This window comes from Malaclemys terrapin, chromosome 1, assembly GCF_027887155.1.
Source record: "Malaclemys terrapin pileata isolate rMalTer1 chromosome 1, rMalTer1.hap1, whole genome shotgun sequence".
NCBI lineage: Eukaryota > Metazoa > Chordata > Testudines > Emydidae > Malaclemys > Malaclemys terrapin.
In genome coordinates this window covers 222,833,906-222,858,418 of record NC_071505.1, presented here as the reverse complement: position 1 = coordinate 222,858,418, position 24,513 = coordinate 222,833,906, and the positions used below count along the sequence as shown (strand labels likewise).

Here is a 24,513-nt window from a genome sequence, read left to right as displayed (position 1 = left end):
TACAAAGTGTACTCTAAGTTCAACTGTGAAATGATGCAAAAGTTAATTAAAGGTCACAATAGCCTGTGACTTTTTGCCTGCTGAGAATTAACCATGTACATCAGAAGTAGGGAGCCTCCTAAACATTCAGTGCGGCCACTGGATGATTGAGATGCTAAAGAAGAACTTAAAGATAAGGCCATTGCAGAGAAATTATGTGATTAAGAAGTTGTCAAGAAAATATGAATAGAAGGTTGAAGAAGGCTCGCCAATCTATTAGAATTCGTTGAGGGCCACAAACAAGCATGTGGACAAGGGGGATCCAGTGGATATAGTGTATTTAGATTTTCATAAAGCCTTTGACAAGGTCCCTCACCAAAGGCTCTTAAGCAAAGTAAGCTGTCATGGGATAAGAGGGAAGGTCCTCTCATGGACTGATAACTGGTTAAAAGATAGGAAACAAAAGGTATAAATGGTCAGTTTTCAGAAAGGAGAGAGGTAAATAGTGGTATCCCTCAGGGGTCTGTACTGGGACCAATCCTATTCAACATATTCATAAATGATCTGGAACAGTGAGGTGGCAAAATTTGCAGATGATATAAAACTACTCAGACTGCGAAGAGCTACAAAAGGTTCTCTCAAAACTGGGTAACTGGGCAACAAAATGGCAGATGAAATTTAATGTTGATAAATGCAAAGTAATGCAAATTGGAAAACATAATCCCAACTATACATATAAAATGATGGGGTCTAAATTAACTGTTACCACTCAAGAATGAGATCTTGGAGTCATTGTGGATAGTTCTCTGAAAACATCTACTCAATGTGAAGCAGCAGTCAAAAAAGGTAACAGAATGTTGGGAATCATTAAGAAAGGGATAGATAATAAGATAATATTGCCTCTAAATCCATGGTATGCCCACATCTTGAATACTGTGTGCAGATGTGGTCACCCTATCTCAAAAAAGATATATTGGAATTGGAAAGGGTTCAGAAAAGGGCAACAAAAATTATTATGGGTATGGAATGGCTTCCATATGAGGAGAGATTAATAAGACTGGGACTGTTCATTTTGGAAAAGGGACAACAAAGGGGGGATATGATTGAGGTCTATAAAATCATGACTGGTGTAGAGGAAATAAATAAGGAAGTGATATTTACTCCTTCTTATAACAGAAGAACTAGGGGTCACCAAATAAAAATCATCGGCAGCATTTTTAAAACAAACAAAAGGTAGTATTTCTTCACACAACGCACAATCAACCTGTGGAACTCTTTGCCAGAGGATGTTGTGAAGGACAAGACTATAACAGGGTTTAAAAAAGAACTAGGTAAGTTCATGGAGAGTAGGTCAATCAATAGCTATTAGCCAGGATGGGCTGGAATGGTGTCCCTAGCCTCCGTTTGACAGAAGCTGGGAATGAGCAAGAGGGAATGGATCACTTGATGATTACCTGTTCTGTTCATTACCTGTGGGGCACCTGGCATTGTCCACTGTTGGAAGACAGGATACTGGGCTAGTTCGACCCTTGGTCTGACCCAGTATGGCTGCTCTTATATTCTTATGTTCTTATGTTCATGGAAAACAGGTGAAGTTGTTCTCAATAAATGAATGTTATGAACAGGTGCAAGAAAACTAGACAGCATAACTAGATTAGTCCACACAAAAAAATGGCTTACTCATATAACTTTCAAGGACTGTAATGAGATCATACTTAGTAAGCAAGAAGATGTGGAAGCAAAGTTACCTATGCCAAGTTTGGCCTTACAGAAATGTATTTAATTGGTGGGCAAAATAATAAGGATACAATATGCCACCCGCTCTTACTCCTTTTTGGGGTTCCTAAAAAAAGACTTTGGAGGGAAAAAAAGTATCATCTTCCCCCCAGCTCATCCCTGAACCTGCCAGCATTGCATCTCATCTTGACTAATCTCAGCTTCCTCCATCTCAAGTCAGAAGGAACAGACCTGGCTAAGGGACTTTCTTCTCAAGAGGAAGGCCGCCTGTCCTTTCTCTTGTTTAAGGAACTTTGTTTTCACCTGCAAGTGCTGAAAGCCATGACAGTATCATGACATCCAGTCCTTAGCCCATCAGTGGGGATATCTAATTGTCCATACCACAAAGGTGACATAAGATCCTGTACTGGTTTTCCCTTCCCTTGTTGGGTTGCTTTCTGGCGCCATCGGTTCTTTCCTCTGATGCAATCTCTCATTCTCTCGGCTTTTCACTGAATCATGAAATCAGCTATACTCTATTCATCCAAACCTGCCTTGTCTATGGAGATAGGATCCAATGAGATGAGATCCATGACCAGAATGTGAACCAGAGTCCAAGCATCAGATGTCTTGGTTGACTTGCCAGTAAACGCATCCAGTCCTAAATAATCAGCAGCCCAGTGTTCCAAAAACATCAACAAACCCATGTTTCACCCATCTTTTCTATGCTATCTCTCCTCCACCTTGTGTCTGTCTGTTTGTTAAAAACAGGATATATGAATGCCCTTCACATTTCAGGACTGAGAATAAAATTAACCTGTTTCATCAAATAAAGGTTATTAATCAAAATAAGAGACTGATATTTTAATGTCAAAAGGAGAGAGAGTTTGATAGGGTCTGACTAAGTTTGGTTTGCATAATCACTCAATTTCAGTTTCAGTATACATGCTTGTTTCCTTTCTTGCTCTTTTTGTATTTGACCAATAAACTTTCAATTTTAGAATGGGTGCTTTCTGGTGTTTTCCAAGAAACCAAGTAAATCAAGGTCTCCATAGAAAAAAACCCAGACCCCTCACTGTTTTATGTTGGTTTTATAACACCTTTAACTCTTTTGACCCTTGAAATTAATACAACACTCATAATGGATTTTTCAAAAGCAGTCATCATTGGTCTAAGTCAGTGGTCTCCAACCTTTTTACGCACAAAATCACTTTTTGAATTTAAGATCAACCCAGGATCTACCCCACCCCTTCCCCAAGGCCCCAGCCCTTTCCCGAAGCCCCACCCCACTCACGCCATTCCCCCCTCCCTCTGTCGCTCGCTCTCCCCCACCCTCATTCACTTTCACCAGGCTGGGGCAGGCCGTTCGGATACAGGATGGGGTGCAGGCTTCTGGCTTGGGCTGAGGGGTTCTGAGTGTGGGAGGGGGCTCAGGGCTGAGCCTGGGGCAGGGGGTTGGGGTGCAGGAGTGAGGGGTGCAAGCTCTGGGAGGGAGTTTGGGTGCAGGGGTCATATGGTCACACTGCACCTAACCTCATAGAATCCACAGGATATTTCATGAATTTTACTTTTTATTAGTGTCATTTGTGGTTTATAGATCCAAAATCCTTCAGGGATTGTCACAAATCAGTGTAACACTCTCAACTGTGGGGTGTGCATTGGCTGAGCCTGGGGCAGGAGCTGGGGTTCAGGAGTGAGGGGTGCAAGCTCTGGGAGGGAGTTTGGATGCAGGAGGGGGCTTTGGGCTGGTGCAGGGGATTGGGGTGTAAGAAGGGGTGAGGGGCGTAGGCTCTGGGAAGGAGTTTGGGTGGACGGGGTGCTGTCTGGGACAGAGGATTGGGGTGCAGGAGGGGGTGAGGGGTGTGGGCTCTGGGAGGGAGTTTGGGTGCAGGAGGGGGCTCCGGGCCTGGGAAGAGTGTTGGGGTGCAGGAGAGGGTGAGGGAGTTTGGTGCAGGAGGGGGCTCCAGGCTGAGGCAGGGGGTTGGGGTGCGGAAGGGGGTGCAAGATGGAGGTTTCGTCTGGAAGGCACTTACCACAGGCGGCTCCCAGACAGCAGCACAGTGAGGCTCAGGCAGGCTGCCTGCCTGCCGTGGCCCCACACTGCTCCTGGAAGTGTCTGGCTGCTGGCATGTCCCTGCGGCCCCTGGGGGATAGGGGAGACAGTGGCTCTCCATGTGCTGCCTGCACCCGCAAGTGCCACCCCCAGTTCCTGGCCAATGGGAGCTGCGGGGACAGTGCTGGGGGCAGGGGCAGCGTGCAGAGCCGCCTCCCCCCAGGGGCTGCAGAGACATGCCAGCAGCCAGACACTTCCAGGAGCAGCGTGAGGCCATGGCAGGCAGGCAGCCTCCCTGAGCCCCGCTGCAGCTGCCAGACTTTTAGCAGCCCAGAGATCGTGATTGACTGGTAGAGGTTCCAGGTCAACCAGTCGATCATCATTGATGGGTTGGTGACCACTGGTCTAAGTTTCCTCCAATTAAAATCAATGGGAGTTTTAACATTGACTTCAAAAGGACCAGAGTTCATAGAATCATAGAAGATTAGGGTTGGAAGATACCTCAGGAGGTCATCTAGTCCAACCTCCTGCTCAAAGCAGGATCAACAGAGTTGGCCAACATTGAACTCTTCTGAAAATACCACCATCAGAATCTTAAAGATGGGGACATTTTATAAACTGAACAAATAAAAATCAGAAGAAAAACTGAAAGACCAGAAACTGTAGAAGAGCTACTGGCTGTCAGTACACAGCAGTGTACAGTTTGTTAGGTTTTTTACATAGGTACATGTTAATTTATATGAAAGTAATGGTTTTCATCCCTTGAACAAAGACAGCCGGCATGAATTTCACAAACTATAAATACTTCCTCCTTTTGTGATTTAGAAAATGGCTGAAGTTTATTGTTTTAGCTTGCAGGTCTGGACCAGGTTGCTGCCTTTTTGCCTAGTAGAAATTAGAGAGTGGCAAGATTTCCAAAATTATGGTAAACAGTCAAACTGTTTTTTAATTATAAATAACTGTCCAGGGTTTGATCACCAGTAAGAATTTTTTTCCAGTGCTTTTCAGTACTAAAGATTTGTGTGTGTGTGTGTGTGATTAAATGAAATTTTATAACATGATAAGCTAATATGCTAGGTACATAACATCCAATACCATTCAGCTCCTTGCTCATCAAGAATTCATTGGTTACTGGATGGAAGATGTGTTTACACAGCTGACTTGCAAATAGCCTGTTGTGTTTCCTGCTGTTTTAAAATTCAAAAAAATATCAATTATGAAGATCCAGCAGCAGGCTGCCACCTGCCACTAGGATGCAACAAAAACATCCCCTTTCCTTAACTACTCTGTAAAATGAGTCCTGTAGCTGATATTCAGCACTGTGTAAAGAAACAGAGGGATACAATTTCTTCATCAAAAGAGTGTTTCAACCTACTTCTGTCAATTTACCTACCCCACATGCTTCTTTCACCAGCTGCAGATCTACAGTGATCAAAGGACTGTTGGTTAGTTCATGATCTATTAGCTCATAGTGGCATAGAAATAAATCAATAAATTGAAAAGAAAATGGGACAGTTCAAGGTTCCTATGTGCAGTTCTCTTGACAGAGCTGCTATGTATGGATCAAAAGTAAACATATTATATATACACTTTGTGACTAAGAAAAATGGGGAAAAACAGATTATGGTGTGATTCACTACTGTGTTACTCCAGTTTTACATCAGTATAACTCCATTGCAGGGGTGAATCAAGCTGTTTATCGGTTCTTAAATTCTAAAAAAGCCATGACTGATGCTCATTGTGCTAGGGACTCCTTTTACTGTTACTTCATCTCCCCAGCTTTCTTCCCATCCCTATCTTGCTTGTTTATTCCCATGATGTGGTCTGTTGTAATCTAAATTACAAGCTCTTGGGGCAGGGACTTTTCAATAAGTGACTGTATAGGTTCTAGCACAATGAGGTCTTGATCTTAGGAGCTCCAGTAATACAAATAAATAATAACAAAAATAATAACAGATTAATGTGAATTACAGGGCTCTGTCTCAGGAAGGCAGTGGCAATACCAAATCACAGCAGTGTGTCTGAAGTGTGATTACTTGTAAAAGCATAGCCTTAAAGTGCAAAGATGTTATTTTGGAGGTTATTCAGTAATAAAACTGAGGGGTAGGGATCCAGGAAAAAAGAAATAGAGACAGAGATCTATATAGTGAGAGAAAAATAAGCAAGGAGAGAGGAGTCAGTCGTTGCACTAGCTAGAGGTAAGAGGCTATTGCCATCCTGTTCTCGCTACCAAGTTCAATCTTTGTTTCACTTGCGAATGTGAGCAGCAGAAATCTATTCACAGAAATTCCGATATCTGTTCTTTCATCCATGCTATACTGTTATTGGATCCACCTGAAAACTTGGCAACTGGGTTGCAATATCAGCTGCCTAAAGAAGCACAGGTGGAAAGTGTGTGAAAGGATGAGGTCTTTGCTCTCAGGTAGACTTTCATAAGTTGGTGGTGTGACATCACTTCACTAAATTATAAGGGCCAGAGGATGTCACACCTGTAACTTTTTGTACTATATAACAATGTGGTTAGTAGTACTCTCAATAGATTTTAGCATATTAAGGCACTACCATATCTGGTGCCCTCACAACTATCTCTTTTCCCGGAAGACTATTTTCTATATTACAATGCTTTCATAAACTGCAAACACATTTTATACTGCTACTGCAATCCAAACATTCCATGGGCCCACTGAAGTCAATGGGGAGTTTTCCACTGAAGTTAACAGGGCCAGGATTTCGCCCCATATCTAGAAATATTTGGAGGGAAGAAGGGAGGAAGTGGTGGCCAATGTATTAATCATCACCACAAAAAATACAGTGAGTTTTTTTGTTTTTTTTTTTAATCAGGGAAGAAAGGGGTGATACTTTCAAGTCTCAGATGCCTGAAATGTAACATTCAAATTCCCAGACCTCTTTCTTTGTCCTCTTATCTCTGGGACATTAAAAGACTGGAACAGGGATAGAATTGCACGTGGGACAGAAGGTTCACAGTGCTCTTCTTCTTGGCTGACAAAGCAAGTATCAGTGCTTCTGTCTGATCTGACCCAACTGAAATCAGTGGTAATCTTTCCATTGACTACAGAGGATTTTGTAGGACCATAAGGCCCAGCTGTGGGAAACATAAAATCATAGACTCATAGGACTGGAAGGGACCTTGAGAAGTCATCTAGTCCAGTCCCCTGCACTCATGGCTGGACTAAGTATTATCTAGTCCATCCCTGGCAGGTGTTTGTCTAACCTGCTCTCAAAAATCTCCAGTGATGGAGATTCCACAACCTCCCTAGGCAATTTATTCCAGGGCTTAACCACCCTGACAATTAGGAGGTTTTTCCTAATGTCCAACCTAACCCGCCTTTGCTGCCATTTAAGCTGATTGCTTCTTGTCCTATCTTCACAGGTTAAAAAGAACAGTGTTTCTCCATCCACCTTGCAACATCCTTTTATGTACTTGAAAACTGTTATCATGTCCCCTCTCTGTCTTCTCTTCTCCAGACTAAACAAACCCAATTTTTTCAATCTTCCCTCATAGGTCATGTTTTCTAGACCTTTAATCATTTTGTTGCTCTTCTTTGGACTTTCTCATATTTGTCTACATCTTTCCTGAAATGTGGCTCCCAGAAATGGACACAATACTTTAGTTGAGACCTAATCACCGTGGAGTAGAGTGGAAGAATTACTTCTCGTGCCTTCCTTATAACATTCATGCTAATGCGTCCTAAAATGATGTCTGCTTTTTTTGCAACAGTGTCACACTGTTGACTCATATTTAGCTTATAGTCCACTCTGACCCCAGATCCCTTCCCACAGTACTCCTTCCTAGGCAGTCATTTCCCATTTTGTATGTGTGCAACTGATTGTTTCTTCCTAAGCGGAGTACTTTTCATTTGTCCTTCTTGAATTTCATCCTGTTTACTTCAGACCATTTCTCCAGTTTGTCCAGATCATTTTGAATTTTAATACTATCCTCCAAAACACTTGCAACCCCTCCCAGCTTGATATCTCCTGCAAACGTTATAAGTGTACTCTCTATGCCATTATCTAAATCATTGATGAAGATATTGAACAGAACTGGACCCAGAACTGATCACTGCAGGACCCCAATCAATATGCCCTTCCAGCTTGACTGTGAACCACTGATAACTACTCTCTAGGAACTATTTCCATCCAGTTATGCACCCACCTTCTAGTACCTCCATCTAGGTTGCATTTCCCTAGTTTGTTTATGAGAAGGTCATGCGAGACAGTATCAAAAGCTTTATTAAAGTCAAGATATACCACATCTACCACTTCCCCCCGTATCCATCAGGTTTGTTACCCTGTCAAAGAAAGCTATTAGGTTGGTTTGATACAATTTGTTCTTGACAAATCCATGCTGAATGTTACTTATCACCCTGTTATCTTCTAGGTATTTGCAAATTAATTGCTTAATTATTTGCTCCATTCCCTTTCCGGGTACTGAAGTGAAGCTGACTGGTTTGTAACTCCCCGGGTTGTCCTTATTTCCCTTTTTATAGATTGGCACTATATTTGCCCTTTTCTAGTCCTCTGGAATCTCTCTTCCATGACTTTTCTATGATAATCGCTAATGGCTCAGATGTCTCCTCAGTCAGCTCCTTGAGTATTCTAGGACATATGTCATCAAGTATTGATGACCTGAAGACATTTTACTTGTCTAAGTAATTTTTAACTTGTTCTTTTCCTATTTTAGCCTCTGATTCTACCTCGTTTTCACTGGTATTCACTATGTTAGATGTCCAATTGCTACTAACCTTTTTGATTAAAACAAAAATAAAAAAGTCATTTAGCACTTCTGCCATTTCCACATTTTCTGCTATTGTTCCCTCCCGCCCCACTGAATAATGGGCCTACGATGTCCTTGGTCTTCCTCTTGCTTCTAATGTATTTGTAGAATGTTTTCTTGTTAACCTTTCTCTCGCTAGCTAGTTTAATCTCATTTTTGTGCTTTGGCCTTTTTAATTTTGTCCCTACATACTTGGGTTATTTGTCTCTATTCATTCTTTGTAATTTGACCTAGTTTTTATTTTTTGTAGGACTCTTTTTTGAGTTTCAGATCATTGAAGATCTCCTGCTTAAGCCAGGATGGTCTCTTGGCATACTTCCTGTCTTTCCTACTCAGTGGGATAGTTTGCTCTTGTGCCCTTTGAAAAACTGCCAACTCTCTTGAACTGTTTTTCCCCTTAGACTTGCTTTCCAAAGGATCTTAACCTACCAATTCCCTGAGTTTGTTAAAGTCTGCCTTCTTGGAATCCATTATCTTTATTTTGCTGTTTTCCCTCCTACCATTCCTTAGAATCATGAACTCTACTATTTCATGATCACATGGCAGAATGCAGTTCCACAGTATTACCTCCTATTCTGAGTCCTGTTTTGTCACAAAATTTACACCTGTTCAAAGAACCCATAACTTATTCATTGCTAAGTACTGAATAATTAAGTAAATATAAACAATGTTTCCTCTCTTTCATTATACCCTATCTCCTAGGCTACACCCACTAGTCATCATTTTGCCTTTAAAAATATGAATTCTAAAAGATTATCCTTTCTGTTTATAGAGCTGGATCTCTACTAATTCCAGATAACAGTGGAAGTGAAAAATTAACATGATTTTTATGTCACAAGAGAAGAGGATCAGCTTGTAAATAATAATCTCCTTTCACAGGCCCACAAAGTTGACATTCACTCCTAGGAAATTTGCCCTCTGCAAAATTACAAATGTTCAACGTACAGGAAGATCAGACTGTTTTTTTAAGCTATCGTAGATGCTCATTGACTTTTTCCTCATAGGAAGCTTACTAAACCAAATACATTTTTAATGTATTTCAGAACACGAGTTAATCACAGAAATAGTCCATATGCAGATAGTGAATGATGTTTTCATAAGTTAAATTTAAAATAAGCACTTAATAGATTAAGCCCTCCTTAACCTTTAGCATGCTGCTACAGACTGCAAGAAAAAATGTATCCATTGACTTTTTAAAAGTTGAATATTTCTTTCTCTGAATTACATTTCCAGATTAAAAAATAACATCAATACTGGGCCTGATGCAAGCTCTACTAATATCAACAATATTCCCATTGAAAATATATTTTTGTATCAGGTCTCTAGGTCAGACTATCTAAAATAAAATGAAAATTGTTTTTGAAGGGCATGACAGTAACAAGTATTATTTTAAGAATGTTTAGGCAGCCACAAGCAAAATGTAGCAGGATGGAAGTACCTTGCCAACTTTTATTCCTCAATAAATCCACTATTTCCTTATCTTTCTCTATAGTTAAGTTACACTTAAGACATGATCAGACAAAAGTACTTCAAATTTAAAGGGACACTCTCCAAACTTAAAGGTCCCAAATTTGATCAGTCAAAATTGCAGGATTATAAGGAGCAAATTCAGCCTTGTGGAAAGTGGGCAAACCTCCCATTGAAATCAGAGTGACCCATATCACAGAGCAAGATTCTGCCTTAAAGCTTTAATACTGTCTCAGATCCATAATTTGATTTTCCAACATTTTGAATGATTTGTGCTTTTGATGTGCTACCATCAGCCTCCAATCTAAACTGTTGATCCACTCAGATTCTGTCCTTCAAAAGGATTAGCATATCTATATGTCTCCTGAGTCTATGATGATGGATCTCAACAAGGGGATTATACCAAATATAAGACTAGATAGCCAAACCAACACTGAATTCTATATGTTACAAACAATCTAGTGAAAAGAGGATTTGGATTTTCAAAAAGCCTTTGAGAAAATTCCTCTAGAAAGGCGGAAACTAGGTAGTCATAGGGTGAGAGGTAACATTCTATCTGGAATTAGAAACTGGTGAAGAAACAGAAGACAAACAGTCTGGATAAATGATAAGGTTGTCTACATGGAAGAAAGTTATCACTGGGGTGCCCCAAAGATACCTGCTAGAAACAGCATTATTTAACATAATTAATGATCTTGAAGAGGATTTAAATATTAAAATAGCTACACTGGCAGTTGACACACATTTATTTGTTAGTCTAAAGAGAAAGACCTAACAAAGCTAGATGAGTAGGCAGTCTGCACAGATTAAATTAAATGTAGATAAGTGCAAGTGCATATTTACAGCAACAATTTGAGCTTTTCAGAGAGATCATTGAGTTTGAAGTTAACTATAATCATTCAGGTAAGAGAACTAGATGTCAAAAACTAGTCAGAAAAGAATACAAGATGTGAGACCATATTAAGAATCAGTTAAAGAATGAACAAAAATGTCATAATGCTATTATCTATATCATAGAATCATAGAATCATAGAATATCAGAGTTGGAAGGGACCTCAAGAGGTCATCTAGTCCAACCCTCTGCTCAAAGCAGGACCAATTCCCAGCTAAATCATCCCAGCCAGGGCTTTGTCAAGCCGGGCCTTAAAAACCTCCAAGGAAGGAGACTCCACCACCTCCCTAGGTAACGCATTCCAGTGTTTCACCACCCTCCTAGTGAAATAGTTTTTCCTGATATCCAACCTGGACCTCCCCCACTGCAACTTGAGACCATTGCTCCTTGTTCTGTCATCTGCCACCACTGAGAACAGCCGAGCTCCATCCTCTTTGGAACCCCCCTTCAGGTAGTTGAAGGCTGCTATCAAATCCCCCCTCATTCTTCTCTTCTGGAGACTAAACAATCCCAGTTCTCTCATCCTCTCCTCATAAGTCATATGCTCCAGACCCCTAATCATTTTTGTTGCCCTCCGCTGGACTCTTTCCAATTTTTCCACATCCTTCTTGTAGTGTGGGGACCAAAACTGGACACAGTATTCCAGATGAGGCCTCACCAATGTCGAATAAAGGGGAACGATCACGTTCCTCGATCTGCTGGCAATGCCCCTACTTATACAGCCCAAAATGCCGTTACCCTTCTTGGCAACAAGAGCACACTGTTGACTCATATCCAGCTTCTCGTCCACTGTGACCCCTAGGTCCTTTTCAGCAGAACTGCTACCTAGCCATTCGGTCCCTAGTCTGTAGCAGTGCATGGGATTCTTCCATCCTAAGTGCAGGACTCTGCACTTGTCCTTGTTGAACCTCATCAGGTTTTTTTCTGCCCAATCCTCTAATTTGTCTAGGTCCCTCTGTATCCGATCCCTACCCTCTAGTGTATCTACCACGCCTCCTAGTTTAGTGTCATCTGCAAACTTGCTGAGAGTGCAGTCCACACCATCCTCCAGATCATTAATAAAGATATTAAACAAAACCGGCCCCAGGACCGACCCTTGGGGCACTCCACTTGAAACCAGCTGCCAACTAGACATGGAGCCATTGATCACTACCCGTTGAGCCCGACGATCTAGCCAGCTTTCTATCCACCTTACAGTCCATTCATCCAGCCCATACTTCTTTAACTTGGTGGCAAGAATACTGTGGGAAACAGTATCAAAAGCATTGCTAAAGTCAAGAAATAAGACATCCACTGCTTTCCCCTCATCCACAGAGCCAGTTATCTCATCATAGAAGGCAATTAGGTTAGTCAGGCACGACTTCCCCTTCGTGAATCCATGCTGACTGTTCCTGATCACTTTCCTGTCCTCTAAATGTTTCATAATTGATTCCTTGAGGACCTGCTCCATGATTTTTCCAGGGACTGAGGTGAGGCTGACTGGCCTGTAGTTCCCCGGATCCTCCTTCTTCCCTTTTTTAAAGATGGGCACTACATTAGCCTTTTTCCAGTCATCCGGGACCTCCCCCGATCGCCATGAGTTTTCAAAAATAATGGCTAATGGCTCTGCAATCTCACCCGCCAACTCCTTTAGCACCCTCGGATGCAGCGCATCCGGCCCCATGGACTTGTGCACGTCCAGTTTTTCTAAATAGTCCCGAACCACTTCTTTCTCCACAGAGGGTTGGTCACCTTCTCCCCATGCTGTACTGCCCAGTGCAGCAATCTGGGAGCTGACCTTGTGCGTGAAGACAGAGGCAAAAAAATCATTGAGTACATTAGCTTTTTCCACATCCTCGGTCACTAGGTTGCCTCCCTCATTCAGTAAGGGGCCCACACTTTCCTTGATTTTCTTCTTGTTGCTAACATACCTGAAGAAACCCTTCTTGTTACTCTTAACATCTCTTGCTAACTGCAACTCCAACTGTGATTTGGCCTTCCTGATTTCACTCCTGCACGCCTGAGCAATATTTTTATACTCCTCCCTGGTCATTTGTCCAATCTTCCACTCCTTATAAGCCTCTTTTTTGCGTTTAAGATCAGCAAGGATTTCACTGTTTAGCCAAGCTGGTCGCCTGCCATATTTACTATTCTTTCTACACATCGGGATGGTTTGTTCCTGCAACCTCAATAAGGATTCTTTAAAATACAGCCAGCTCTCCTGGACCCCTTTGCCCTTCATGTTATTCTCCCAGGGGATCCTGCCCATCTGTTCCCTGAGGGAGTCAAAGTCTGCTTTTCTGAAGTCCAGGGTCCGTATTCTGCTGCTCTCCTTTCTTCCTTGTGTCAGGATCCTGAACTCGACCATCTCATGGTCACTGCCTCCCAGGTTCCCATCCACTTTTGCTTCCCCTACTAGTTCTTCCCTGTTTGTGAGCAGCAGGTCAAGAAAAGCTTTGCCCCTAGTTGGTTCCTCCAGCACTTGCACCAGGAAATTGTCCCCTACACTTTCCAAAAATTTCCTGGATTGCCTGTGCACCGCTGTATTGCTCTCCCAGCAGATATCAGGGTGATTAAAGTCTCCCATGAGAACCAGGGCCTGTGATCTAGCAACTTCTGCTAGTTGCCAGAAGAAAGCCTCGTCCACCTCATCCCCCTGGTCTGGTGGTCTATAGCAGACTCCAACCACGACATCACCCTTGTTGCTCACACTTCTCAACTTTATCCAGAGACTCTCAGGTTTTTCTGCAGTATCATACCGGAGCTCTGAGCAGTCATACTCCTCTCTTACATACAACGCAACTCCCCCACCTTTTCTGCCCTGCCTGTCCTTCCTGAACAGTTTATATCCATCCATGACAGTACTCCAGTCATGTGAGTTATCCCACCAAGTCTCTGTTATTCCAATCACATCATAGTTCCCTGACTGTGCCAGGACTTCCAGTTCTCCCTGCTTGTTTCCCAGGCTTCTTGCATTTGTGTATAGGCACTTAAGATAACTCAACGATCGTCCCTCTTTCTCAGCATGAGACAGGAGTCCTCCCCTGTTGCGCTCTCCTGCTTGTGCTTCCTCCCAGGATCCCATTTCCCCACTTACCTCAGGGCTTTGGTCTCCTTCCCCCGGTGAACCTAGTTTAAAGCCCTCCTCACTAGGTTAGCCAGCCTGCTGGCGAAGATGCTCTTCCCTCTCTTCGTTAGGTGGAGCCCGTCTCTGCCTAGCACTCCTTCTTCTTGGAACACCATCCCATGGTCGAAGAATCCAAAGCCTTCTCTCCGACACCACCTGCGTAGCCATTCGTTGACTTCCACGATTCGACGGTCTCTACCCCGGCCTTTTCCTTGCACAGGGAGGATGGACGAGAACACCACTTGCGCCTCAAACTCCTTTATCCTTCTTCCCAGAGCCACGTAGTCTGCAGTGATCCGCTCAAGGTCATTCTTGGCAGTATCATTGGTGCCCACGTGGAGATCCTCAGTGGATCTTAAACTATGGGGTGGGCCTCCCAAGGGAGGCATGGGAATGTGTCAAGGGAGGCACAAGCTGTGTGGATTTTTTTTTAAGGGCTCTGGTTGTCAGTCCCGAGTGGCTGGGGCTCATGCAGAAGGGCCAGGCACACCGAGGAGGCATGAATAAAGGGGAAACCTGGAGTTCCATTGCACTGGGGCAAAAAAGCCAGAGCCCCGCTGCCAGACCTCTCCTTCCCTGCCCCCCCAGTCCTTCACCGGAAGGCAGCCCAGGTTCAGGCTCTCCTTCTCTCCCCACAATACCTCACCTGCAGGTGGCGGGGCTCTGGCTGTCAGCACTGGGGTAGCAGCAGCAGCGCCGAAGGGTGGCAATGGGGTGATAAGTCTGCTGTGAAAAGTGATAACAAATATCACTTTTCACCTTGCCACCCTTACTTCTGAGCAGATGCTGGTGCAGTGCTGCCTTCAGAGCTGGACACCCCGCCAGCACTCTGCCTTCAGAGCTGGGTGCCCAGGCAGCAGTCGCTGCTCTCCACTCTGCCTTCAGAGCTGGGTGGCAGTATATGTACGTGTGTGTGTGTGCGTGTGCGTGTGTAAACTATTACAGACACAAAGAAGGGAGTCCCGATCAAATAAATTTGAGAACCACTGATCTATGTAAATGAATGTATTCTCATGCACAATATTGTGCTAAGTTTTGGTCACCGTGTCATATGAAGCATGGAGTGGAAACTGGAAATATCCTGAGAAGTGCAGTAACAATTGTTACATTATACTGGCAGTTAACATTTGCTCTCCCTTACCTCTGTAGCAGAGCACTGTGGGCCAAATTTGCTCAGGGGCCTCAACCTGGCCCTACAACTTTTGCACCTGCAATCAATTAAAGTTGAAATGTTTCAAGAGCTATCAATTTTGGGGTGGTGATAATTTTTCAAGAAGAGGTGGTGGCATTTAGATAACTAGCTACCTGATTTGGGGGTGCAATCTGGTAGCAAGATATCTAAATCATATCACTTGCGCATATAATTATTTGTACCCACAAGTGACTGAGGATGCAAATGTGATGGGTTCTGTCACAGAGAGCCCCTTGGGACTGTCACCTGATGTGCTGAAACTACCTCTGAGCCCATCTTCCCTGCCAGCTTGGGACTCCAGAACTCTGTCTTGTTGAGCCAGACATGCAAGCCTACTGTAACACAGACACACAATCTGGTCCGTGCCCCCAAAGCTTCAGACTTTAATCAAAAATTGCTCAGCAAATCACCTATCTCCAGTACACAGACATACGTTCCCACTGGGATCCAAACCCCAATAAATCCGTTTTAGTCTGTATAAAGCATATACAGGGTAAACTCATAAATTGTCCGCCCTCTATAACACTGAGAGAGAGATATGCACAGCTGTTTGCCCCCCACCCCCAAGGTATTAACCATTTACTCTGGGTTTACTAATAAACAAAAGTGATTTTATTAAGTAAAAAAAGCAGGATTCAAGTGGTTTCAAGTAATAACAGACAGAACAAAGTGAGTTACGAAGCAAAATAAAACAAAACATGCAAGTCTAAGCCTAATATATTTAAGAAACTGAATACAGGTAAATCTCACCCTCAGAGATGTTCCAATAAGCTTCTTTCACAGACTAGACTCCTTCCTAGTCTGGGCCCAATCCTTTCCCCTGGCACAGTCCTTGTTAGTTCTAACTCGGGGATTTCTCATACTAGCCACCTCCTTTGTTCTCTTCCACCCCCTTTTATAGCTTTGGCACCAGGCAGGAATCTTTTGTCTCTCTGGGTCCCCACCCCTCCTTTTAAATGGAAAAGCACCAGGTTTAAGATGGATTCCAGTACCAGGTGACATGGTCACATGTCCTGTGAGACCCCTATTCTCCATTCTTCCAAGGCTGACTGGCAGGTACGGGAAGGTTTGCAAGTAAACAGATCCATTTACAGATGATTGATTCTGAAGCACCCTTAATGGCTTCCACTTGACATGTTTACATCAGTAATACAAGTTTATATCTTATTCTCCTAACTCCAGACATAGAAACAATACATGCAAACCAATAGGATGAACACACTCAGTAGATCATAATCTTTGTAATGATACCTTACAAGAGACCTTTTACATAAAGCATATGGAGTGCAACATCACAGCAAAATTGGAGAGTTTTTTTTTTTTTAAAAGTGCCTTATTTGGTCTGCCAAAACTCTAGCTCTCCTAAATTCATTTGTTGACAGGAAAATGGTACATTTAGAATGATAAGAACATTCTCTCACCACACTATAATTATTGTTTACTGAATATAACAAATGTTTAGACTGAGTGGCTTGATTATTCCTCATTAGAACTATACAACATTATACATCCTCCTCCTTGAAAATATATATCTTCTCAGATATTTTATTTAAGGTAAACTGCAGAAGCAAGTAAGCCAGTATTCTGGCCTAACATATTTATGTGGCTTGCAGTAGCATGAGGGCATATAAGAAGTAAATACATGTATGGAACTGTCTTCTCAGTACACTGCCTAAATACAAGGATCTAAGGATTCAGGTCTTAGAAGAACAGGATTCTTTCAAGTTTTGGTAGAAGAGAATAGAGGAAGATATTTGGAGAAAAACTGCAGTGGTTTGTGTAAAACTAACTCCTTAACAAGCCAACTCCTTACCTCTGGTAGATCATATCACCCAAGAAGCTATTTATAATAATCACAGGCTCGGATCCACAAAAGGATTTAGGCATTGGAATGCTAAGCATTGCAACACCTAAATTTTAGACACCTAGAAAATCACAGGAACAATGTGATTCACAAAGCCTGAGTTAGAGCCCTAGGCTCCCTATACAATGAATGGGGAGAGAGAGGCACCTATAAATGCAATCCACAAAAGACAGCCCACTAGGCAAGGGAGATGTGTAAACTCGCCAATGGTAGATGCTGACAAAAGAAGGTGTGTTCTAAACCCCACCCCTCTCAGAGAGATAGGTGTCTAAGTCTGGGCTGCAGGGAGGTGCCTATCTCAACTATCAATTCATAGCCAGCAACCCCTCTTCTCAAGTCAGACAGTTTAGGTGCCTAAGGTGTTTCTTGTACGAATGAGTTAGGCATAGGCCTTACTCCAAGCAAAATGGCCAAAGGAGATGGTGCTGCTGCTGCTGCTGTCCACCTATTACTTTTACCTCAGTGGTTAGAGCACTCATCAGGGATGTGGGAGAATCAGGTTCAATTCCCCACTCATGGGGAGAAAGAATTTGAAGTGGGATCTCCCACCTCTTGCAGAGTGTTCTAATCACTGGGCTACAGGATATTCTGATGTAGGATACCCTCAATCTCTCCTATTGAAGCTGTTCCACTTTGGACAAATACTTAATGTGTCATTAGGCCAGCGAGAGAGACAGAGATACAGAGGGAGGGACAGTATGAGAATGACTCTGGTAAGGGCACCTTACAGACAGGTGAGAGACCAAAGGCCCAGGGCCCCTGTGCCAATGACTCTTTGTCAATCCAGGGTCAAAGGCAAGAGAGAATCATAGAAATGTAAGGATGGAAGGGACCGCAAAAGGTCACCAAATTCAGCTGTCCGTGCAGAGGCAGGATCAAGTAAAACTAGACCATCCCGGATAGGGATTTGTCTAACCTGTTCTTAAAAATCTCCAATGATGGAGATTCCACAACCTCCCCTGGAAGCCTGTTCTTCCTTCTTTATAGTTAGGAAGTTTTTCCTAATACCTAACCTAAATCTCCCTTGCTGCAGATTAATCACATTACTTCTTGTCCTACCTTTAGTGCACATTGAGAACAATTGATCACAGTCCTCTTCATAACAGCCCTTAACATATATTACTCCTGGGGGAATTCTGCATCACTGCGTGTGTGCAGAATTCATGGCCCCTACAGATTTCTTTCTTTACCCGCAGAAAAATGACTTCTGATGGGGAAGCAAAGGGAAGCTGCAAGAGCGGTCATGTGCCCACTCCCTGGCAGAGCAGACTGGTCAGTTTGGGCACCAAGAACAGCAGGTAGACACGTAAATCACCGCCTGGCAGGGGGGAGGAATTGGTAGTCGTGTGTGAGAGAGACACTCTGTCCCTCTTGTTCGTTATTGCAGCATGCTTGGTGTGGAGGGGAAGGGCTTTGGGGTATTTCTGAAGACGTGGGGCAGGCTTTGTTCCCTCGGGCAGAGGAGAATGTAGCAGCCTCTGCTTAGTGCATTGTTCCCACTGTTCTTAGTGAATTGCCCCAGGAGTATAAAACAGATGTAAAAATTTTAAAGCTCCTTTACATTGCTAGAGTGCTGTAAAGGAGCCTTATTGTAAAGGTCAGTATGGCTTTATACATGCTTATGGTGCTTTAGTGATTAGAACTGGTCTACATTTTTGGACTGAAAAAATTTCCTATCAAAATGTACTCCATGAACTGATTGCAACTGAACTTTTTGGAGATGGTCAGTAGCCAGTATAAATTGTGAGTTTGAGTCCCCAGCCCTCACTTGGTCTTCAGTTGCCTGTGATGTAACAATGAGCATATGGCTGCATATATTTGTTGACTAATAACTAGAAGTAAAGGGTCAATACTAGCTATATTACTATTAGACAGAGGGGGTTTGGTGATTTCCTCCAATGCTCCCCACTCCCATTCTCCATCCATTGTATTGTAGTTTAAATAAATTGCCTAAATAATTGAAACTAGCCAGATTATATTGCATTAGTTTGACAAAAAAAATGCAGAATTTTAAAATGTGTGCAGAATTTTAATTTTTTTGGCGTAGAATTTGGTGCAGAGTAATATATGATGATTATTATCAGGTCCATCCTCAGTCTTTTCTCAAGACTAAACAAGTTTTAAACTTTTCCTCATAGGTCAAGTTTTCTAAACCTTTTATCTATTTTGTTGCTCTCCTCTGGACTCTCTCCAAATTGCCCACATCTTTCTTAAAATGTGGTGCCCAGAACTGGACACAGTACTCTAGCTGAGGCCCCACCAGTGCTGAGTAGATTGAGACAAAAACCCCACATCTTACATAATGCATCCTGTTAATGGACCCCAGAATGACATTAGCCTTTTTCACAACAGTATCACATCCTAACTGACGTACTTTGCACTTCTTTTTATTGAATTTCACCGTGTTGATTTCAGAACAATTCACCAATTTGTCAAGGTTGTTTTGAATTCTAATCCTGTCCTCCACAGTGCTTGCAACCCCTCCCAGTTTGGTGTCATCTGCAAATTTTACAAGCATACTCTCCATTTCATTATTCAAGTCATTAATGAAAATATTGACTAGTACCGAATCCAGGATTGACTCCTGTGGGATCCTACTAAATACAATCTCACCGTTTGACAGAGAACCATTGATAACTACTCTTTAAATACAGCCTTTCAACCAGTTTTGCACCCACCTTATAGTATTTTTGTCAAAACCATATTTCCCTAGTTTGCTCACTGAAGATTGTGAGGTGCTCATAAACATCAGTGAGTATGGGGGCCACAGGATAGAACTTGCTAATGTGTATGAAAACTACAAATTGCCTTGTCTTACCAAGGGTTTTACCTCACATTAGCTAAAACATGGTTAGAACACACCTTCTTCCTAGTGAAGGTGCACCCTTCAATGGGTGTGTGGGGCTGCATCAGAGGGGTATCTCAGGTGTCAGACACCCCTCAGAGGTAGTTACTATCATTTCCATGGAGAAACCGAGGCAGTGTAGTTAAAGAAAACAGAGCATTTCAACTTCCAGTCAAAACTAGAGGTGATTTAAAGAATGATGAAAATGGTGATAATTCCATTTTCTTCATGAAAAATATAGTCAACATTTTGAAAATTTGAAAAATATTGACTAGCTCTGGGCAGGACAATGGGGAAAAGAATAGCCTGGAATTATAGAAATAATCCTTACCCTTCACTGATTTCTTCATTGTTCACATGACTTGATATTTCTGCTATCACACCCTAAATGGTGTGTTTTTAGAACCCTCCACTCTACAATGTAGGGCAGCCCCCGTGAGTCATGTGTCATCCAGCAGCAGCCCCACCCACCGCTGTGCTCCAGAGCTATCTGGCTGGCCCCCAACTACTGAGTGACTGCAATTTAGGGGATGAGGAAAAGCAGAAGGTCTTCTCAAAATACTTAATTTGTCCCAGGCCTCTGGCTTAGCAGTTCATAGCCCTGGCACTTCTGGCTTGCTGCATCAGTTATGAAAGTAAAACAATTGCTTGAGGCCCAGCACCTTTCATTACAAATTAAGCACTGGCACTGCCTGTTCTTCATGTGATCTTTAGTGAGACAATACAGAACTTTACTCTTGCTGTTGGGCTGAGTTAATGTTTGGGTCACTTCAAAGGCTGAGTCAGATAATGAGATAATGTGACATTCTCTGCAGTGAAAGAACTTCAGCAACTGCTACTTTAGAGATGGAAGTTGAGGGTAGTTCTCATCATTGAATAATGTTGCCTAGGTTTGTATGACCTTGTGGTCTATTATGCATATCAAACAGTGAATGCACCCTATGAAACAGTCCTTCCTTCTTTCATTAAAAGACAATGGGAAGCTTAACTTTTATAAACGAGATCGTTTTCTTCTAAACATTACAGTCGTTTCATATCTAAAGGGAGCTTAATCCTCTGTAATTTAGATTAATTTCATTGTGCTTTACCAGGTTAGGGTTAAAACTCCAAGATTTGCAATTGATTACAAAAAAAAAGCAGCCCGTTATTAAGTCCTAACTGAGTAATTTGCAGCTTATTTCACCCTAGCTAATTAAAATGTAATCAGTATTGTTTGGCAATGTGCATTCTGTCAGCAGTTTTACTTCGGAAAAGAAATCATGCCAAGAAAAAACAAAAAAAGCCTTTCACTAGGAATTGGCTTGATTTAAACTGGCGCCTTACCCACTGAAACTCTAAAACAAATAAGTTACAACCGACTGACAGTGCAATAAAAAATACTAAGCCCACTCCAAGATAAAGAACTGTTTTTCATGTTTTTCCTGCTTTCGAGACATTTTCTGAGCCGAAGACATTTTCATAGCAAGCACTTTGCTGTTTCAAAATCCTGGACACCTTCAGGTAAAACCTTGGGACTGCACGTGCTCTTTGCCACACAAGCGAATATGCAGGTTCAAATACTTTCCCCTTGCCCTTTCTTTCTCATATGGACAGTCATTATAGTACCCCAAGCTCTCCACCCCCATTAAGAGGAGCTATTTTGCATTCCCAGGCTTTTTATTCTTAAATTCAGCTACAGATACTACCAGAAAGCTCCTGTTGCAATCGAAACATTAAAACATTTGGGTTTTATTTTCCAATTGAATTTAAAATATTAATCTGTGATCCGGTTTTTAAAAAGCCCAACATTTCATGTGAACTCCTTTGCTCTGATAAACAAAGGGGCTTTATGCAACTATTTCCCTAGCAGTTTTTGTTTCAGTGCACTCTAAAAGCACAGAGTAGAGAAACACAATCACTTCCCTCTCACCTTTTTTCCCCATCTGAATTTTGGGACATATCTCTACAATGCTAATGAGTCCTTCTGTTCAAATAGGTGGGAGGCCAGTTTATTAAGGGGAGATAGGGCTGTTGTTATGTGCAATTTAAAGTGTTATCACCATTTCCTTCTGGTCGATGCAGTTCAGTCTTTTCATCACCGCGGAACAGGTGGGGAGGTCGGAACGGGAGAGGGAAGGTGTGGACATAACAAGTTGGATACACGAGTTCCTAAGAAGATCTCGTCCGCGATGTTCTATATGCTTTTTGACCCACCAATTTAGGTGTGGTTCATTTTACTCCAGACAGGTCTCGAAATCATGCACCTCGACCTATATCCCAATGTCGTGTTCCATTCCTCCCCCATCATCAGCATTATTATCATTTTCTTCACCACCACGTAGACATTTGTCCTGCATAGCCCGTCGCATAGTTTGTAGTTCTAGTATAATCACCAACTCCCTCCGCTTTTATTCTGGCGGATCGGAACAGATGCTACAAACTCTTGGTCATCGCCCTTAAGAAAGCATCCTCTTATGTTCAAGTAGAACATAATAGAACTCCAACTACAATGAACCGTAATAAACACTTGCTTCTTAACAGCAGAGCAACCAAAACTCAGATCATCTGCCCCTCAGACTTTCTTCAGCATTTAATCCCCCCCCACACACACACACCCGCAAGGCACCAGTGTCTTGTCCTATTTAGTTTTCACACCGCTCTTAAATCTCCTAAAAACCAGAGACGCGCGCGGCCAGCGAACCATGCCAGAACATCGCCTGCTGCCCGGGCATGAATTCAGGAGCCCTCGGAGGCTCTGGGCTGCAAGTCCTGTGTTGTCAAAGTAACTATCAGAGACAGAAGTGCAAAGCAAACTGGGCACCTGTGAGAGGGAAGAGAGCTGCCCTGTCTGCATAAGTCACCGACCTTCCCCTGGCACAAACTGCCCGCTTCAGTGAAAGAACCCTGCCAGCAACCGCTGCACAAACAACCCCGGCTCCAGCAGGGCGAGGACATTTACAAATGCAATTAATAGTCAACGGGAGCATTTAGCTAAACACTCAGCAAGCACAGCAATCTGCCCCGTCAAGACCCGGTGCCAGGATCAAAGTCTTGTTTGCACAGCGTGAGGACTGGTCCGAAATATCGCTCATTCTAGTTCTGGTCGCCCTGGGTGTTCCTTGTGTTGGCGTTAAGGGTTTCCACCTGCCCAACCTCTGGGGCGATCGCAAGGACGTGGTGGGGGGAAATGTACATCCTGCGACATAAGCAGCCCCTTTTGGAAACTCCCGCCCGAGAAGTTTGCAAAGAGGCGATGAAGTCCAAGCCGTCCCATATACACTCACTCGCACCCCATCCCGCCCCCCACAGCACCCCGCCCTGAACGTGCACTCTCCAGACCTGGGCAACACTGCCCAGCAGCGTCACCGTGCCGAGGGCTTGCACGCGTGGAGAGCGCGTGGCGAGGGGCAAGGTGCGGGTGCGGGGTCTCTCTTTCCCTATTGCGCTGGTACCGTACCTGGAAATGCTTGAAGAAGGCAGATATGCGAGTGATCTGCAGGCTCAGGCACCTGGAGGTGCATCTGGCTCTGTAGACACTGACCGTGGAGAAAGACTCGTCCTGCTTGCGAGCAGCAGCAACCCCGGCAGCTGCAGCCAGGCAGCCCCAGGAAGCCGTAATCCAAAGGAAAAGGGTCAGAGACACGGCGGGATCCTTTAGCACCATCGCCGTGCGGTGGGTGGGTGCTGAGGAGAGAAAGGGGGTGCCGCAGAGAGCAAGAGACGTCCGGATAAGCTCCCGTGCACCGATCTGGTGCTGGACTGGACTGGGGGGGAAACCTCAGCGCTGCAGAAACTAAACAAGAAAGTTCAATCATTCAACTCTCTTCACCCCCCCCCCTTCCCCTCCGACCTCCCCTCCCCAGCACACACCCCTCCCCTTACTCCCAGGAGGGGGTGGGGTGAGGGTGACAGCAGGCTGTGCCATTGGCTGCAAGAAATGGGAGTGACAGCAGAACCGGGCTGCCTGACCGCAGGCAGGGTACAGAGAATGCGGGGGAGCTGGTGAACTTCTCCGAGGTCCCCTGGACACATACTGTATACACCCTGGGCTGCTGCAACACATTGGAACACAGACCCTGCACAGTAACCTTCTCTCTCTTCCCCCCACCCCATTTACATGACTAGCACTCAGCCCTGCCTACACGGACCCTCAGCTGTTCCTACATAGACACCGCAAACACAGACACCCCTAGAGCACATGCAAACAGACTCAGGCATTCCTAAACACACACACACGGCTTGACGATGCCAGGTGCCCTGTTAGCTCCCACGGACATCGCAGGGAATTGAAGGCACGTAGCAACCTGCCGGATCTGGCCTTTAAACAGGTACACCTACGTGTCCTCGGATACAAACATGCCTAATGCACCTAGGCAAACACAACCACAGACATCCACAGCCCGACTAAGGCATATAGACCTAAATGGACACACCCAGTATGCACACAGACGCACACATCTTGCATACCCTGGGGTTTGTTGATTTTTCACTGTCAAAACTCACATTTACTTTGTTCTATTGTTAATAGTATTGCTGTGTCCATATGCCTTATTTTTACTTACGAACTCAGATATATTCATTCATAAATGTAAATGAATTTGAGAAATTCAGCTAATGGACAATTC

The 24,513-nt window shown here is 43.5% G+C and overlaps 1 protein-coding gene across 4 annotated transcripts in view; it reads right to left on the bottom strand.

Moving 5' to 3' along the window:
- The window catches only part of ANOS1 (anosmin 1), a 190,975-nt gene extending 167,294 nt beyond the window's left edge, over positions 1-23,681 (bottom strand). For all 4 annotated transcript variants that reach the window (XM_054008140.1, XM_054008166.1, XM_054008149.1 and 1 more), the window contains exon 1: positions 23,346-23,681. In XM_054008140.1, coding sequence (XP_053864115.1) covers positions 23,346-23,552 — 207 coding nt within the window. In that variant the 5' untranslated portion in view covers positions 23,553-23,681. The remainder of the gene's footprint in view (positions 1-23,345) is intronic.
- Positions 23,682-24,513: the final 832 nt, after the last annotated feature.